The sequence below is a fragment of the Thermobia domestica genome, chromosome 18 (assembly GCF_964235325.1).
Source record: "Thermobia domestica chromosome 18, izTheDome1.hap1.1, whole genome shotgun sequence".
Taxonomy (NCBI): domain Eukaryota; kingdom Metazoa; phylum Arthropoda; class Insecta; order Zygentoma; family Lepismatidae; genus Thermobia; species Thermobia domestica.
In genome coordinates, this window is record NC_137471.1 from 34,738,878 (window position 1) to 34,758,147 (window position 19,270).

At 34.9% G+C, this 19,270-nt stretch overlaps 1 protein-coding gene across 1 annotated transcript in view; it reads left to right on the forward strand.

Moving 5' to 3' along the window:
- The first annotated feature begins 1,511 nt into the window (after window positions 1–1,511).
- Window positions 1,512–19,270, forward strand: part of LOC145675047 (uncharacterized) — a 39,787-nt gene continuing 22,028 nt past the window's right edge. Inside the window, exons 1-5 of the mRNA XM_081745412.1 lie at window positions 1,512–1,574; window positions 7,643–7,813; window positions 11,197–11,404; window positions 14,491–14,670; window positions 18,686–18,821. Of these exons, the coding sequence (XP_081601538.1) occupies window positions 7,676–7,813; window positions 11,197–11,404; window positions 14,491–14,670; window positions 18,686–18,821 (662 nt within the window). The 5' untranslated portion in view covers window positions 1,512–1,574; window positions 7,643–7,675. The remainder of the gene's footprint in view (window positions 1,575–7,642; window positions 7,814–11,196; window positions 11,405–14,490; window positions 14,671–18,685; window positions 18,822–19,270) is intronic.

The window sequence follows — 19,270 nt, forward strand, 5'->3', positions numbered from 1 at the left end:
CCCACCTTTTTTTTGCGGGATTTGCACTTTTCCCCCCTTGTCCATCCTTGCTGTTTCCCGAACTTCCACCCCTTATATTTTTTTAACTTATTGCTATGGGCAGCTAATTTTTTGGGAATGAACATCTCTGTTACAGCTCTTTCAACTGGCATAGGTTACATCTTTCCCTGCAACTATCATTTTCGGAAGGTTCCCTTGTGAGAACTAAAAATTTTCAGGCTGAATGAAAACAAGTGAGTTTCGTTTCACTACAGTAAACTCCCAAGCTATGCAAATTCTTGCGGTAATAGGAAATAATATATTTATAATTTTCGGTTGCAAGAGAGATTAGAAAGAACCTGTTCTTCAGACGCTGCCCTATCTCTTACGATTATTACTACCACCGGAATCAATATTGAAACCGGAAGTTGTGCAAGCTTTACTATTTCCGGTTTAGCTGTTCTACAAGTCCCCTCATACTTACGCGTATGTATATCATACTTTGGAAGCCTAAAAGCCCTCATCAATCAAATTTCATGCCTTTCCATTTAGCGGTTGAAAATGAACATAAAAAAAAAAAAAAAAAAACAGTATCCCCTTTATAATACATAGAATGTTCATTCACTATTTTAAATCAAATACAGTGTTGAAATTCTTCGCGTTCAGAGGATCAAAATGTCACACTTTGAATTCGTAAGAGAAAAATCACTCACACATATTGGTTCTCCATAGTACACTTTTACAAGACTCTCTTCAATACTCTACCTTCTGACTAACGGGGTATCCCAGGTTGTTTTCTGAATATGTAGAGAGTCTGTGTCGTACACATGACCAGGGGTGTCACTTAAGGAGGATAAGGGGGAACAGTTGCCCCTCTGATTTTTGACAAATACTGCTTTTTAATGAATTGTGTTCTAATACATCAATAAAAAAATTGGCAAAATCTGAAATCTGAATGTGACCTCTGTCCATCTATTAGTTGCATTACAAGAAGTGCTTTTCCTAGACATTTGAATCGCACCAATCCAAAACTCACCTTTGTTTCTCTGTTTTGCGTTAAATATATCAATATACTAATCTTGGATTATTTCCATTTATTTTCAAACTTGATTTATGGTTCTTTTCAAGTCGCCGCCTACTTCAAATGCTAGTGAACTGTTACATAATGCATACATGGTACTGATTTACGGAATCGGTTATTTTATCACCGAATCATTATCACTCTACATTCTCTGGATTTAGATAATAATAATAATAACAATAAATACCTCATACATTAATCCTGTAGTATTTGGGATTCGGTATATCTTTCTACACGATGTATTAAGAACAGATCTTATCATTTAAAGATTTCTCACTTCATATGGAGAAAATACAAGATTTTTGAGTTTGTTGGGGATTACTGTTTTATTTACCTTTTTCTTAAAATGATGATAAAAGAAACGTTATCTTCAGAAATACCATAGAGGGCCAAGGTTATGAATTTACCACTTCCTATCTTTAACTGCTTTTCTCTTCTTTCGCTTTTGGTGTGGAATCCGGATGAGAGACAGAATCACTTTTTTGTTAGTCAAAGAACGAGAACTGTGTTAGAGGTAAGACTAGAGTATATCTTTCTGAAGACAGTTTTTGTTTCATTTCGAATGCGCTGTTTTCATTCTCAATTTAATGTATTACTTGTGGTTGAGGTAGTTTACTGGTAAAGCGCTCATCTCTGATTCGTGGAGCCCCTGCTTTGACTCCAGCTCGTGCCAAGTGGATTTTGTGGTGGACAAATACCGTGCGCGTGAGTCTTCTCACGGTTCTCAAGTCTCTTTTCTCTTTCTGCATTTCATTGTTTTTGTTATAATCATCACCGTCCCCCTTAACCTCAAAGCATAACCAAAGGACGTTAAACTATACAGGGTGTTTCAAAACAACACCGACAACGTTTGAGAGGTGATTCCTGACACGAAAATAAGACAAAAAGTATAGACCAACCTGAGTGCACAAGTGCTTCCTTTCAGAGTTATAGGCTGCCAAAAACATGAAAAAAATGAACTTGAAAGGTCCATAGCTCCAAACCTATGGGCCGTACTGTAGTCGGTTCAAGACTTCACTTAGGAACTAGTATGTGCTCTATCCAAATATCCATGTTACCGAATCCTGCTGTACTTCCGCAACAATTTTTATAAAGCTAGCTGGTGAGTACTTCAAATCATATGCTCGTGGACAAACTCCCTCTGTAAAAATTGTGAAAGTACCTTACGATTCTGAAACATGTATTTTTGGATAGTGCACATATTAGTTCCTAGGTGAAGTCTTGACCCACCTACGGTATGTCCCACAGTTGTAGAGCTATGGACCTTTAAAGTTCATTTTCCCATGTTTTCGGCAGCCTATAACTTTGAAAGGAAGCGTTTGTGCACCCAGGTTGGTCTATACTTTTTGTCTCATCTTGATGTCAGGAATCACCTCCCAAACGTTGTCAGTATTGTTTTGAAACACCCTATATATACAGTTTATACTTTCCCCTTTAGGAGAAGGAAGCCTTCAGTTTCAGTCAGACAGTGTTTCCAAGAAATATGAAAAAGGTTTAAATGTTGGAAATGGATGAAATGTAACTGGATCGGATAACGTGTGGTCTATACATTCCAATTTCACCCCTTCTTCCACTCACAGCAACGTGGACTCCGACATAACATACACAGAAACACTGCTGCTGACAAACTCTATGTCCTCATTAGTTATCAGCACTTAAATTTTTATGTCATTTATTGAAGTGTTTGACATTTTATAATATAACAAAGTATATATTTTAGCTATTATTTCTGTATTCTTCTGATTTCATTTACTTGTTTCTTAAACATATACGAGGACAGGGGAGAAAAGTCTTATTTTCACTATGATCAAGGTGTGCTAGTAAGATAAAAATTTGCATAATGCATTAGGTGAGTTGACATCTCACTAAAACGTATGCTAATATGTATCTTTAAAGCTTCTGTTAAATTAGGGCGCAAAATTTCTAAGTCAGACGCACTCGCCAATCCAAAAATGATGCTCGTCAGCATCTCTCACGTACAAATTATGAGAGCCCCCCTCCCCGTCCTTTGGTTTGGCAAGGAAAGAGATTACATCAGGGCATAGAAAACCAGACAATTAGATTCAGGATAATCAATTTTGAATTGGACAATCCATATACATGTTTAAAAAGATATCTTACCTTACGATAAGAATTACAATGTTGTAAAGACTTCACTTTCCATGTCCGCTGTGAAGACTTCACATTCCATGTTTTCTCTCACTCAGTGACAATTATTTTTGTGCAAAACAAAAACTGCGCAGCCCTGTGAGTTTAGGCAGAAACCATTCCTATTTGGTCGCCAGCTCTAAATTTCTAGTCGCCGATGGCGACCTGGCGACCGGAAATTTTGCGCCCCGGTTAAATACATATCACGGTCAGAAATCAACATAGCGGGACGACGGCAACCAGCATATAGGACAAAATCGAATTCTGAAACTTTGAGTACATTCGTCCATCTTCAAGAATAATCAGCATAAACGATATATGAAGAAATGGCAACTGTGTAAAGTGATAAATATCCATCTTAAGACATAAGGATACTCTGGAAGAGAGAACTCAAATATAGTCGCACGAGTAAAGGGGGGATGGCCCAAGAGAAAGTCATTCCTCAACGCAGACCCAAGAGTGTTGACAAAAGTTGAGTAACTAGTGCCAGGGAGCGAAATCATAACAGTCGAAGGGAGAGATATAATAATAATAATAATAATAATAATAATAATAATAATAATAATAATAATAATAATAATAATAATAATAAGCACTTTGCAGTGGAATATTTAGACATGGAGAGTACACATATTTGAACGTTCATAGTTACTAAATTATGAGATTAGGGTTACTGTTAACCATTAGTTCACCTACTAATGACCTGCATGTCAAGTATATGTTAATTAGCCTTATATATTAATTATTGTAATTAATTTGGAAGCTTCTGACAGTAACATAATTTCATTCACTCGCCCGGTAAGGTTTTACTGAGGCATAATTTTCTTGCAAAAATATTAAGTGGGGTCATACCGCCTCATCTTCCCTAGGATTTTGCACGCTGCCTACTAGTGCTTGAAGATCAAACGTGTGACTACTAATTGTCTAGCTAGGAAGATGAATATTTCTGGGAGATCCTTCACGCTATATTACATGACATTCTATATATATATATATATATATATATATATATATATATATATATATATAAACAGTAAATTGTGCAATGTGTACAAATTGTTTTGGACATATATCACAAGCTTAAGAATACTTTGTAAGTGCATTAGTGATTATGGATGAGTGCTGACTATATCTATTTGGCACTGAAGTAAAAGAAATTGAGGCGCCTAGCATCATCCACTTTTACCGAAATTGAATTATATATTGCTTCTTATATGTTTGATCTAAAGAAATTCTATGGAAACAGAATTTTGTTTAAAAACTTAATATTTCATACTAAAAATCTAGTTCCAAATATGGGACTTTGTACGCGTGTATATGGAGCTTCAATGCACGTTTTGCGAGATTACTCGAAACTAAGCGAAATGGATGGGGCGGATTTTGATACTAGTAGTAAATCATGAAAATTTAGCTCGTCTCCCCACCACAAAAAAGATTGAAATGCTGAATTTATCTAGGAAGGCCATGTGTCCGTGTTTTAGGACCATAAAGATTTTATCTTGACTGATTACTTACAAAAAGGGACTACCATCACAGGAACATATTACAGGAATCTGCTGCAAAAATTATGGAGTCCTATGAATTCAAAGAAGTTTACTCTTGAAAGGCGTGTTGCTGCTCGTGGACAATGTTACAACAAATCAAGCTGCAGTAATAGTCACTTTTGTGACTTCGAACCTTTACCCCACCCATGATATTAACTCAATTTGGCTCCTTCCGATTACTTTGTCTTCTGAAATATGAAAAAAACATTTATGGGGGAATTGTTTCTCGGATTATGATGTAGTCAGTAATGCGGTGAAAACCTCCTGATTTGCTTCCAACTCCGCGTTTTTTTAATGCAAATGGTATTAACAGACTGATCCATGGAACAGACACGTAGCCAGGATTTCGTGAAGGGGGGGGGTCCGTGACATGAAATATTGTTATCATCACACCAGAGGCTCGATCATTCTAAACTATTTTACTGGAACATATATTGGTTCGTTTAGCTAGGATTTCGATGAGGGGGTGGGGGGAGGGAGCGTGACATGAAATTCTGAAGACCCAGGAGCTCAATTAATCTAAACTACTTTACTATCAACATATGTTGATTTGTTAGGACAATAAAATGAGGATACACCGTATGTTGGTAAATATTTTAATAACAAACTATGAAGAAATCTCGAGTAAAATAATAATAATAAAAAAACGTATTGAAAAAGATTTTACAATATTTACGTCCTTCCTCTGTTCATTCAAATATAACTATTTTCCTTTCATTATGACCTCAACTATTATAAAAAGTACATATTCACTATTATGAAAAGTACATACTCAATAATGTCTTGTAAAATATTTTACAATATCTACGTCCCTATTTCTGTTAAATCAAATGTTAACAGAACTTATTTTCCACATAAGTTTTTGTCTTTATTTTTCCGTCAACTACTGTCTGTTCCAAATGACAAGTTAAAGGAGTAGCAGAAATCCTTTTTGAAATAACATGTTTGATACTGCAAGGATGCGATGACGAAAAATTATGATAAAAAATGTCCACGCTATTACCCAAAATCACTATACTTTCGGAAGCTTGAAATCTCCCTCACTGGTAGCAGAAATTCTGAGAATTCCGTAACTTTTCTAGAAATTTCAAATTCCCTGACTTTTCCAGGATATCTCGCTCACCTCGCCACCATGTATTGCAAGTAATACAAATCTCCTCATAAGAAAGAGTAACCAAAAGTTTCCTGTAGTTTTTTTTTAATTTTTAATGCTGATTCTTCTTTTTCTCATTTCATTTTGTTTCATTCTTTCTTAATTTTTTACTTCTGGTCTCGAAGGGGGGGGTCCGGGCCCCCGGACCCCCCATTGGCTACGTGTCTGCATGGAAGACAATAAGATAATATAAAGAATTAGAGATGGATTTCCATATAACGCAGTGTTGATTCGAGCGTGCTCTCGATTGTAGCGTTTGATTCGAGATATCCTCTCCCAAGATGGTGTATTCCGCAAATTTCAGTCAGCTGTACCATTTAGAAAATTCTACACTTACTAATGGTACACATATGGTGGGCTAGTTATCTACGTCTCTGCCATATTGTACTACTTGTCATGTTTTTCAGCGCTCTGCTTTTGCGGTATTTAACTAAGCTTAATCCCTCCAATGGTGAAGATCTAAGCGAAATGAAAGATAAGAAAGTCTGTAAAAGGCAAAACTTGGAACAAGCGCTTAAAAATTACCGTAGATTTTGAACAATACGAAGTACTACAAACCTTTGCGTTATCCATTCTACGCTTTACGACACTAAATCGGAAATTATTATTTTTAAAGGTAAATCCTAGCACCTGTGATTTTTAACGAATAAATTCCACTAAAACAAAAATAATTATATACTATATATTATATGTGTGAAATATAAATTTTCTGTTTGGTAGAACCGCCTGCTTAAGTGAACGTGAATCCATTTACAAATATACTATTTTTAGTACAGAATATCGATAAATAACGTGCGACTTATATGAGAGATAGGCCTATTGTTCCTTTTAACAGTGAGTGAGGATTATTTTATGCAGTAATTGCCATCATTAACAATTTTTAAGTAGGCAAAGTAGGCCTACTCCCTCACAACCAAACAGTTGCGTGGCCTAGGTGTCAGCGAACACTTGTACGTTACATAATTTGGGCAAATTTCCAACAACTCATAAACATATAGCTCAATAAATAAGCAAACTTAATAACAGTTTGACAGTTCTCTAGGTAGTAGTCTTTACGAGCCAATTGGCAGTGTAAATACAATGCACGTGCCTATTCACCCAATGTAATTACAAGTACACAACCACATTATATTATTGACTGTTGGAGGGTAAAAGAAGAAAGAAAATTACTTGCCTTTGACATATTATGAAATTCCAAAGAACGTTGATATTTTTTCGTTGTACAATTTTTCCTAGGAGCACAGACAATCAACAATAAAACAGGCAAAAATTAGCATGAAGCCTTATTTGAAAAACACCTCTTTATCCTCTTCCAATATGGCGGATCGATTCGATATATGAGAGTGCGATACCATCAAAGATCAGATACCATCAGGGCATCTCTAGTTCTTTATATTATCTCAGTGATGGAAGACAATGCGAGGTGAATATCTAGAAAAGGATGTTTCCGTGGACCAAAGTGCAGCCCCCAGGTGATCTCTAAATTACGAGAGTAAGTGGTCTTCTCTTGCATTTCTTTGTGCAACATGAGTAACATCAACAGAATGAACTGTTTCTTTCACTTATTTACCCATGCCAGAAGGTGGCTTTACTAGGTAGCTTAAATGTATTCATTGGTGATTGTGGTTGAGTGCGATTGGAAACATCTGTTCCTGTCCTCTCTGGTGTGTACCCTGTCACTGAGATTTTTTTTTTTTTAAGTTTCTAATATGAAACATTTTCAATTTCTCTTTGTAGATTAACCTTTGACTGCTACGAAAACTAATAAAAATGACAGAGAAAGCAGAAAGGATTTTTACATCTCCTTTTCCATGGAACGATCGAGATATTCCTAAAGTTTCTATAACGGACTTCCTGTTCTCAAAGCTTAAGGAACTCTCACCACAGCAACTTGAGTCAACATGGGTCGTAAGTATCTTTTGTTGTTATTATTGTTAGCTAATTTTTAAGAAGTTTGGTTTCTCAAAACTCCTTTCTATATCTACCCTGTGTGACCTTCCGTCTGAGAGACAAAAAGTGTGTGTCCTTCCATCCGGGAGACAAAAAATGTGTGTTCTTCGGTCCGGGAGACAAAAAATGTGTGGCCTCTCGTCCAGAAGACGGGAGGCAAAAATGTGTGTCCTTTCGTCCTTGAGATAGAAAAATGTCTCCTACCGTCTGAGAGACAAAATTTGTGTATCCTTTCGTCCGAGAGACAAAATTTATATATCCTTCCGACTAAGAGACAAAATTTGTGTATACTTCCGTCCAAGAGACAAAAAATGTATGTCCTTCCATTCAGGAGAAAAAAAGTGTGTGTTTCCATCTGGGAGACAAAAAATGTGTGTCCTCTCGTCCAGAAGACGGGAGACAAAAATGTGTCCTTTTTTCCTTGAGATAAAAAAAAAAATGTACCTCCTACCGTCTGAGAGACAAAATTTGTGTATATTTCCGTCCTAGAGACAAAATTTGTGTATCCGTTCGACCAGGAGACAAAATTTGTGTATCCTTCCGTCCGAGAGATAAAAAATGTGAGTCCTTCTCGCTGAGAGACAAACTTTGCGTATCCTTCCGTCCGAGAGACAAAAATGTGTGTCCTTCTCTGTGGGAGATAACATTTGCGTATCCTTCCGTCCGAGAGATAAAAATGTGAGTCCTTCTCGCTGAGAGACAAACTTTGTGTATCCTTCCGTCCGAGAGACAAAAATTGTGTATTCTTCCGCCCAAGAGAAGAAAAATATGTGTCCTTCCGTTCAGGAGGCAAAAAATGTATGTCTTTCCGTCCAGAAGACATAAAATATTTGTCCTTCCGACCGGAAGACAAAAAATGTGTAACCTTTCGACTGGGTGACAAAAATCTTAAAAACAACGTGATAGATCACTATCAATTATTTCTGGATGTAAAGGATCAGAAGTAAGGAATCGAGTTTGTTCATATGCAAACTGAAAATGGTAGAAATCATGCATTTCCAGATTTAATGTTGATCACGACAGAGCAAAAACGATAATAGATAGCGAGAAGCGGTTTACTGCAATCGATTATCCGTCTCATTAACGCATTTCTCCTCCACCCTAAAGTCTATATCTAAATCCAGAAGTAATAGAAATCCACCTCAACTTCCGGTTTTAGTATTCATCTACATTGACCCAAAACATTAATAGATACCGAGAAGCGGTGTTTTGGAATCAATTTAGCATTCTAAAAATAGGTGCAATGGTCTCTCAACCCTTTACTGAAACCGGAAATATAAGAAACAAACCATTTCCGGTTTTTAACCTTGATCATTATAGAGCAAAATAAGCAATAGATGGCTTGAAGTGGTTTCCTATAATCAATTAAACGTCTCAAGAATATATTCCATATCCACTCTACTAAAACCGGAAGTTATAGAAATCTATTCCATTTCCGTTTCATTGTTGATTGAGAAAATATCACGGAATACAAACCAAACTCCTTCACATGATGTACACGTGACACAGGTACTTGTTGATAACAGAAAGAACCGTTTATCTTCAATATTACCCAAAGCTTTTGCTTTTAGAAACTAAATTACATGACATCCGATTTGATGTTTAGTGTGAACCAATAAGCTGGTGACACGTCGGAATTTCTCAGTATGTCTTGGTGATATTGAACCCCCTCTCCGAAATCCCAACTTTTCTGTAAATTTAGCCTAATTTAGGGGCGATTTTACAAATATTAATATAATTAATATTTGTATTGAATTTGAAACCCCCAAAAGCTTTGAACTTCTACCGAAATAAATTTCTGCGTACATTCTTTATTATTATTATTACTATATTATTATTATTATATTATTACTATATTACTATATTACTGCGACATTACTATATTATTATTATTATTATTATTATTATTATTATTATTATTATTTAGAGAGCTTTGAGTCTTGGCGTTGGAGAAAGATGGAAAAAAGTAAAATGGACAATGAGAATAAGAAACGAAGGTGTTTTTAAACGGATAGGAGAGAAGAGGACACTTTTAGCCAGCATTCTTTGGAGGATGGCCAATTTAATTGAACAGATCTTGCGAAAGAAATTTTCTTCTTCCTATCGCTATAAAAGGAAAGATGGAAGGAAAACGAGGAATAGGAAGAAGAATAACATAACTGATCGATGATTTGAAAAATAGAAGAAAATATTGGGAGTTAAAAGAAGAAGCTGAAGATTGAGAAACGTGGAAAGAAGATTTTCGGCCCTAACCAAAAATACAAAAAGAAAAACATTAGTCCCAGGACCTGCCAAAAGGTGGAATATTTGATAATAATAATAATAATAATAATAATAATAATAATAATAATAATAATAATAATAATAATAATAATAATAATAATAATAATAATAATAATAATACCCTCGGCTGGGAAGTGTCATAACTTTCCTCTAATAAAATCATGCGCCGCGGAAATTTTTACATTCCGTTCAAACACATGAACATCCTATTCCCGAAATATTAGATATGTGTATTGCGGACATAGTTGGACCGGAATATCGTTCGGGAAAATATTTGCTTTAGATATTCTTTAGTTCAATAACAAATGGGCCATGATCCATATGCGTTAATACCGTTGCGGTAAATATTTTTGCCAACTAAAAACTGCTTAAAATCATGCGTCTTAAGTATATTTATGAAATTTTGTTTTGTAACGACGTATTCTTATGAAGCGTTAGATTATACTATAGTAATCATTTTAAAACATTTTTCTGACCAGAACAAAATGAATTATTTAATAACTATACGATTTTTGTTACAGTTTCAAGGACCTAACGTCCTCTTCATCAGACAATGAGAAAAGACAGATGACAGCAAATCTTATATCTTCCTCAGCCGTTAGTTAGCATTTTCATTTATATAATTTTAATTGTTGTTTTTATATATATAAAATTTTTAAATTTGTAATATGTAACAATATCATATAATTACATTGTTCATACATGTTAATTGTCAATGCAATTTTACAATTCTATTGATCTTTATATAAAATCTTGTTTATCTTGTATATCTTTTAAAATAGGTATAAAGGTCAAGATGTATATTTAATAAAAAAATTAAAAAAATAAAATAAAATAAAATAAAGTAACAGAAATTTGAAAATATTCAAATTGCACTAGTAGTCTTAGTCTTTAGTTAGAAACTGTAACAAAAATCGTATAGTTATTAAATAATTCATTTTGTTCTGGTCAGAAAAATGTTTTAAAATATTATTGTGATTATCCAGAACTATGGAGTATATTTATTATAGTAATCATGTGTTGAAATACAATATTACTTCTTACTTTAATTCTTACAGACTGACACTGTTCACGAAACTTCTGTAAAATTTTCGGAGGTGGAAACTTTATCAAAACGCGTGGCCAGTGCTCTGAAAGGCCTTGGATTCCAGAAGGGAGATGTTCTCTATTTTGTAACTAACGAAATGGCTCTACTGGACCTTATTATTTTAGGAACATGGATTTGCAACGGAATCATTCGCGGAGGATCTCCTACAGATAATCCAGGTAATAATGGTTGAATCTAAAGGGGGATAATATTAGTACTCTAGCCTATTCTGGTGGACTGAGATAATATGTACATCTCTAAGCTACCCCGTAACGCATAGAAGAAAATTAATTAACGAAACTGAATTGTATTAAGTACACTTGCTTTATTTTATTGTTTTAGTTATAGTGCAAGAGTCAGACAATATAACAAACAATCACAGTGAAAATTGGGTAATTCTGCAGCAGTATTAGGCCTACTGTGTAATGAAAAAATGACCAAAAATAAAATAAATATCAATACAATAGAGATATCTCATTGAGATGATTAAAATGATTTGTCACTGTAATTCTGACGAGCAGTTTTCGAGAAAACCTAGAAAAAACGAGTTATTTCTAAACCTAAAAATTGATGCTCTACGATAAGAATGCTACCTATTGAGATGAAACTGACCCTGATTTATACCCTCCCCCTCAAACTTTTCTAATGACAGTAGCAAAACGACAATTTCAACTGTGGGTAGTGAAATATAGACGAAAATTATCACAACATTTAAACTTTAAATATGATTTGACTATAATACATATATTTTTTTTTGAAGATGAGAATTACAACAATCGCTAGATAGTTAACATTGAACTGAACATTTTTCACTGTGTACCTTTTATCCCACTTAAACATGTTGTCACTTGATTACACAATATACAGGGTGTTCCAAAATGATCTTTCCAACTTTCATTGCGTATAAGTCAGACATAGGGATAGAGAGGTGCGGTTTGCGGCATAATGTTCACATACACCTAAAGTTTTGTTTTAAACCAACATTTCCAACAAATCTCTCTTCTTCAATTTCTTGTGTTTTAACGTTTCAGGTGAGGCTTTGATGAAAATGGCCATCCCCCAGGAGATGGCACAATGTGTGGAATGGTGGATAGAGACCAAATCTGTCATCCAGGTCTAGTTGGGCTTTCGACGCGTTAAGACGCACATTCCTATCACGTCCGACCATCGGGCAGTGGTAACGAGGTTCAAGGAAACCGGAAGTGACATAAGGAGGACGAGTTCTGCACGTCCGAGCACAAGTGAAGCAGATGTGGAACCAGTTCTCCGAAGCACAACCAAATCAGTCCGTCAAGCGTCTCGACAGTTGAAGCTACCACAGACAACGGTGCACAGAGTGCTACACATGCGACTGAAGTTGCATGCCTACAAGTTGCACTCCAAAGCGCAACATTTGCAATTGAGAATCTGAATCTATCGACGAGAATCCAGACTTTCTGACATTGGTGATGTTCTAGCACGAAGCGTAATTTCATGTGCCCAGGATCGTAAACCGACACAGTGTGCGGATATGGGGCTCGGGGAACCCTCACGTAAGCCAGGAAATTGTGCACGACAGTCCAAAGTTAAACGTTACGTTAGACTCCCATATATTGCTGAGAAGACAGTGAAAACTATCCTCGAGTTGCAGTATAGAATCTTTCGTCAACCACAATATGCTGCTGCTGTCTCTCCTACCGACCATCACCTCTCTCTATTTCGATCACTTGTTGGGAAGGAAGAACTTCCCTGATGACTAGACGGTCAAACGTACGGTTGAGTGCTTCATCGCATCGAAAATTCCAGAACTTTTCTCGTCATGGATTTCGTTTGGTTGCACCCAGAGAGTATTTTGACTGACCAACTATTGTAGTTTCTACTTTTGAGTCTTTGAAAGTTACATATGTCACCCTGAACATTGCAATCATACCGACATAATAATACACCTGAGAGGACTTATGTCATGAACATGATAAGTGTGAAAAATAAGCACCAAACTTTAATAAGTGGTCACTACACGCTAGTATTGTATGCATTTCGATTTAAAGTATGGCGGAGCTGAAGGTTTTGCGCGGGAGTAAGCGTGTTAGCGAAGATGGTCTCTACGCAAAAGAAAACAAGTACGAAAAAAACGCACGGACTTGTCCTGGGTAATCATTACAAGCAAATTTTGCTTTACAATCGCATAGTAAGGAACCACACTTTTAAAAACTGTTTTTATGTTCACATATAACATATAATGTTTCCAAAGTTCAGCCGACCTCACCTAACTGGGAAAAAGACATAGAAGAAGAAGAAGACTTACATAAAGAAATTACTTAAATATTACTTTCTTTTTGAGTGAACGTATTTTACCAGTAAATTAATTTAACAAAAGAGACACTGACCAAAGCTTAAAACTTTACTTTATTTTAAATTATAATTTGTTACTGTTTCGGATATCTAGCATATCCTTCTTCAGACACGATCGAAATTAATGAAAATACAGGCATAGGCCTATATATAAATGTTGTTATAACAGAGTTTAAATTCTTTAACCGTCATATATATATTCATTGTTATAAAAAAAATTTAAATTCTTTTAACAGTCATATATAGAGTCATTGTTGTACTTTTTTATTTTTATTTATTTATTTATTTATTTTTCTTATTTACCGAGGCCTTCAGCCCATCCTATAAGTCTTCGTGTTCACTTTCCAATTTATCACTTCCTTTATTTTTGGTTCTTATAAGGGCCTTTTATTTTTATTTATTTTTTTTATTTTTATTTATTTATTTATTTTTTTTCTCTATGTTATTCAAACTTCCTTGCCATGATTCATTAATTGGTAAGCCCCCTGTCCAGTTCATCAGTTTATCTCTTCCTACCTTCTTTATCCAATCCGCTTCTTTCCACTTCCTTATTATCATTCTTTTCTCCATCTCCAATACTTCCGTCTTATCCCAATTAATTGCGTGATTCGTCTCCTTAACATGTTTGTATTAACTATCAGTAAATTAAGAAAAAAAAATCCCGTATTCTTAATCTACGACTGAGAAACTATTACATTTCTGATTTGATGAATATGCTTTTCAAAAAAATACTGAAATAATTAAGTTTTTCAGAATAAATAGCTTTTTCGGTTCATGAGTTCAAAATGATGGAGTTCAGCAGTTGTTATTCCGCAGTTACCACTACGCTACTAATATCTATAAAAACAATCATCCAAATACTGTAGTGTACAAAATGATAAAAATCAATGTTCAAATATTGACAACTTTAATCTAATTACACGTGTAATTTCAGACTTTCAGGCGGAACTAATGAAGGATTGTAACCCGAAATTTGTTTTATGTGATGAAGAGACACAAGCTACAGTGAAGAAGGCAATTGAATGTTATGGTCGTAAAGCTACTCTTCTGTCAATTGGTAAAGTCGAGGGAGCAATTTCTTTGGCAACTCTTCTGCAGTCAGAAGAACATAATGGTGAGTATAAATGCAGGGTGTTCCAAAAGAGACGTTACATTTTATTAATTGATTGATACATAATTAAAACAAAAATCGCACATTATAATGAGAACAAAATACCCTATAGAAAACCGCAAACAGTATTGCCATAGATAAATCAGTGTTGCCAATTCAGCATACAAATGTTTTGTTTGAAATAGCAACATATGCAAATATACACAGATTTAAAACGCGCTATTATCACTAAACATAACAGTGAAGTGTAGTGGTACAGTGTTGCACACTTTGGGAGCTACGTGTGCTGAAAATGTACACTTTTCAAGTCTACAGAAGTCTAATATGTAGCAACAGATGATAATAAAGGAATCTGGTCTCATACTATGAATTTAGTTCGAATGCATAACACCGATAGTATAACGTAGCAAAATTCAGCAGTGTCACAAAAATTGATGCATTCGAAAAAGAAAATTGAGTGATGCCATTTTTACGTTCTGTGTCAACTCCGAAGCTATATAGGACGGGACCTATAGTGTAAAGTGGGATCCGTACTACTATGAAAGAGAAAGATAACAATGAAATGTAAGGTGAAAAGTACAACAAAAACATGTCCGAGACGGGATTGGAATCCGCGATTCCTAATATGTCGGTTGTCTAGCGTTCTAGACGACACGGCTATCCGGACCGACTAAAGGAAAAATGAAGTAGTGATAAAATAATTATATTTCCAATGTAAATATGGTAATATTACAGTGTACGAACATAATCATATGGTATGTAGGAAAGAAAGTAAAAGAATATGTCACTTAACATGAAAGACATAAACCAAGAAAATTCGCTTCCAAATATTCATAAGATTATCTTGAGAACTAGTTTACAAAATTAAAAAAACACGTGTTTCTTTCCTCACGTGAAGCATTTTGTTTTCGTGAGTTGTATGCTTATTCAGCGGGACTGCAGAAGTATAATGCAAAACTCTCACTTTTTTCTAATGCATTCCTTTATTACCCACTGTTGGCACATATCAGACTTCTCCATCGTACATTTTCAACACACGCAGTTCCAACAGTGTGCAATACTATACCACTGCACTTCTCTTTTATGTTTAGTGATAATAGTGCAGTTTAAATATGCACACACTTGTATATGATGCTATTTCAAACAAAATATTTGTAGGCTAAGTTGGCAACACTGCTTCACCTATGGCAATACAGTTAATGGTTTTAATAGAGCATTTTGTTTCCATTGTATTGTGCAATTTTTGTTTCGAAAGCTTTAATCCTTTTCAAGATATTTACTTTAAACGTACATAATTCAAGTTTTGAAGCCCCCTAGCTCCTATCCTTCTGGTCCATAGCACCTTAAATTTTGGTTATTTTCATTCCTCATGATGCTCTATCACATGTGCTTAGGGCAATCAGATTTTAGCGACAAGTTGTGGGACCTTCCCGTGTAAGCTCTATTACCAAATGAAGTTTTTGTAATCTGGTTTGTACTGGGATGCAGTGATTCTCTGAAGTGAAGTTAAATATTCATGTATCTGTCTGTTTTAATGCAATTTTATCGAAGAAACCCCATTCTTTTTTTCTTTCGTAAGATTAGGCATCATGTTGTGGAACGAAGAGGACCTTTCAGGAGGTCCTCATGTCGCACAGAATCCTAGTTTATCCATCACTGAATTAGAGCTTTTCGAATTTTCACTATGTCTAAAAGTAGATGATATTTTCAATCTGTCAGCAAAAATGATCGAGTCTGCACAAGAAGCTGGAGGGTGATTAGTGTTTGAATTGCTAGCTGCCTTTTGCAAATAAAGTGAAGTTCCTGTATATTTGATATTAATGTGTTTTATGGACTAAATGTGAGCATATGAGAGACGGTTGAAAATCTAATTCTGCTTTCAAAAGTCGTGAGTGCTAGTTTTTTTCTTAATAGTTGTAATAGTTTAACAGTGAATAAACATATTATTAATATGACTCCAGAAGTAGGCTACGCAAGTAGCGAGCAGGTTTTAGATTACATTCATATAACTTGATATATTAGCTCTTTAACATATTTTAACATTAAATACGTATAAACATTAAGTGTGTATATAGTAAAAGATATAATATAGTAGAAGCCTAATATACAGAAGTCTGGACACCTCTTGAAATCAAAATCCTGGGAAAATCCCTAATTATAAGTAGCTCAGAAATTACATTAATATGCTTATAGAATAGTTATTCTTCGTTTTATTAATGTTAAATACATATATATACTAATAGGGCTGTTGCGTGGGCGGGGCGACCGGGGCAATTGCCCCGGTCGCCGCGACCATGTGGGCACCGGGACGACAAATCAACAAAATTCAAGGAATTCAGATTATGTTGGTAAATGAATTTTTTAAAAAAATATGTTAATTCAGATATTTTAATAATGATCAGGCCACGGCCAAGTAAAATTTTATTTATTTATTTTATAAGAACAACACAACAGGCTTAATGCCCAGTTATAGTGTCGTGTACATAATTATCGAACATACACTATTATACATTATTATACACATACAAATATAGTCATTTAATTATAATTTATTGCCTGACAATTGTTTTGAACTTGTTTTCGGACATACTAAATACATCTACTACATGAAATCTAATAATTTCGTTATATGAAGCACACATTTTCCACAGAAGAGATTTATGTATTATGTTGGTTCTTGCTTTTCTACAATAGAATGTCTCAGTGTTTACTTTTTCAGTCTTACCTGGACAATAAATACCGTTTAATAATTATGCAAGAACAACAAATCAAAAACCCATCTCCTTCTTTGGATGTTTGAAAACTAACATCCGTTACTAAGTCTTCATACGGGACATACTTTGGGTAAAAACCTGTTTTCTTGTGTGCATTTTTTTTAAACTGTATTCTGTATATTTTCTATTGCATCAGAGTATTTAGTGACATTTGGTGCCCAAGCAGTACAACAGTATTCTAATTTTGACCTCACATACGAAAAATACAACCTTATAAATGTTGATTCTTCGTAGAAATCCTGTCCTATTCTATAAATTAAACCTAGGTTTCTATATACACTACTCGATATCGCGTCAATGTGTTGAGCAAAGGTTATTTGCTATCAAATATAACTCCTAGATCTTTGATAGTATTTGGGGTAGACAAGGAAGTGCAAGTTGTTGTATAGGTAAAGTTAATTGGATTTTCTTTGCTCGTAAAAGATACAGATTTATATTTGGACGCATTCAGGACTTCTTATCATACCATATTTGAACTCTTTGTAAATCCTATTGAAGTTACATGCAGTCATCAATTGAACTTACTTTGGTGTATGATTTAAGATCGTCGGCAAAATTAAGAACTTTAGAAGTTTTAATACACAGAGGAATATCATTAATAACAAGAAGAAATAACAGGGGACCTAGATGAGATCCTTAAGGGATTCCCAATAGAGTATTGAACTTGAAAATTACTGCTAAAGTAAAACACGTCTAGGATTATTCAACTAGGACTCTCTCCAGCTCTCTGTGAGAAGATTTTTTTTTTAAACCTTGGAATTTAATATTTGTATCGTTATTTGTATATTCTATGCAATTGCTATCTTGATGTGTATCAATTTCAAAATGAACAAGAAAAGCATTCGATTTCAATAATTTATAACCATATTTTCATTAACTTTTTAGTTTTAACTACAAAACACATTCACTTAAAAGAAATTGGTATTATGCCAATTTTTTAATCTTACATTCCATATTTAAATCTAGGACTACAGAATAAACTCTGGTTGTTTTTCATAACTTGGAGAGGGGGCGCCTGGGAATTCTCGTCCCGGGCGCTTACAACCCACGCGACGGTTCTGTGTACTGAAACTTTCGAACTTTTCCTACTAATACATTTGATCCCTGGGTTGGCAACGCTAGTCAAAAGGTACGTACACCTTGAAGTTGCTTTCAGTATTCGAATCGCAATATCTAACAGTGCATTCTGATGACAAAATTGTTTTCATGATTTCTAATTTTTTTAATTGCTTTATTTTTCTAAGTTTCTATCAATGATGGCGATCCAGTACGACCAATGGAAGATGTGATATGGCTTCCTTCCACCAGCGGAAGCACAGGGCTTCCAAAAGCTGCCCAACATACCCACTATGGGCTTGTAACGCAGTTAGTTTATGGAAAGTAAGTAAGTAACAAATAGTGAAATGTTACATACGAATAGGGAAAACCCATTTAAAACTTAAGACAGTTTATAGGCAGCTTCCTTAATGCAGTTCTTCCTGTGAAATAAATGAACTGGTTAGTGTTTTGTTGTTGTTGTTCCTATATTTCATGCCTGACAAAGAACCACTTTCGTGAAGAATGTTTAGAATGATCTTGGAAGACAAAATGTGGATTGAAAAACAGCGAGAGATGACGGTTCAACGGCTGAGTGGACACTTAAGTGATTACTTTCCACAATTTTCTTCGGTTGGATGAGTATAGACAACTCTGCTCTTATTTAATATTAGCTGAAATACCAATTCTTCTCATGGGGGTTGTATTTAGAAGTCAACACCTGTGAGAGTATCACTATTCATCTCAGCGACCGCGAAAACTATGGATTTGACACTAATATATATGTCATTTTG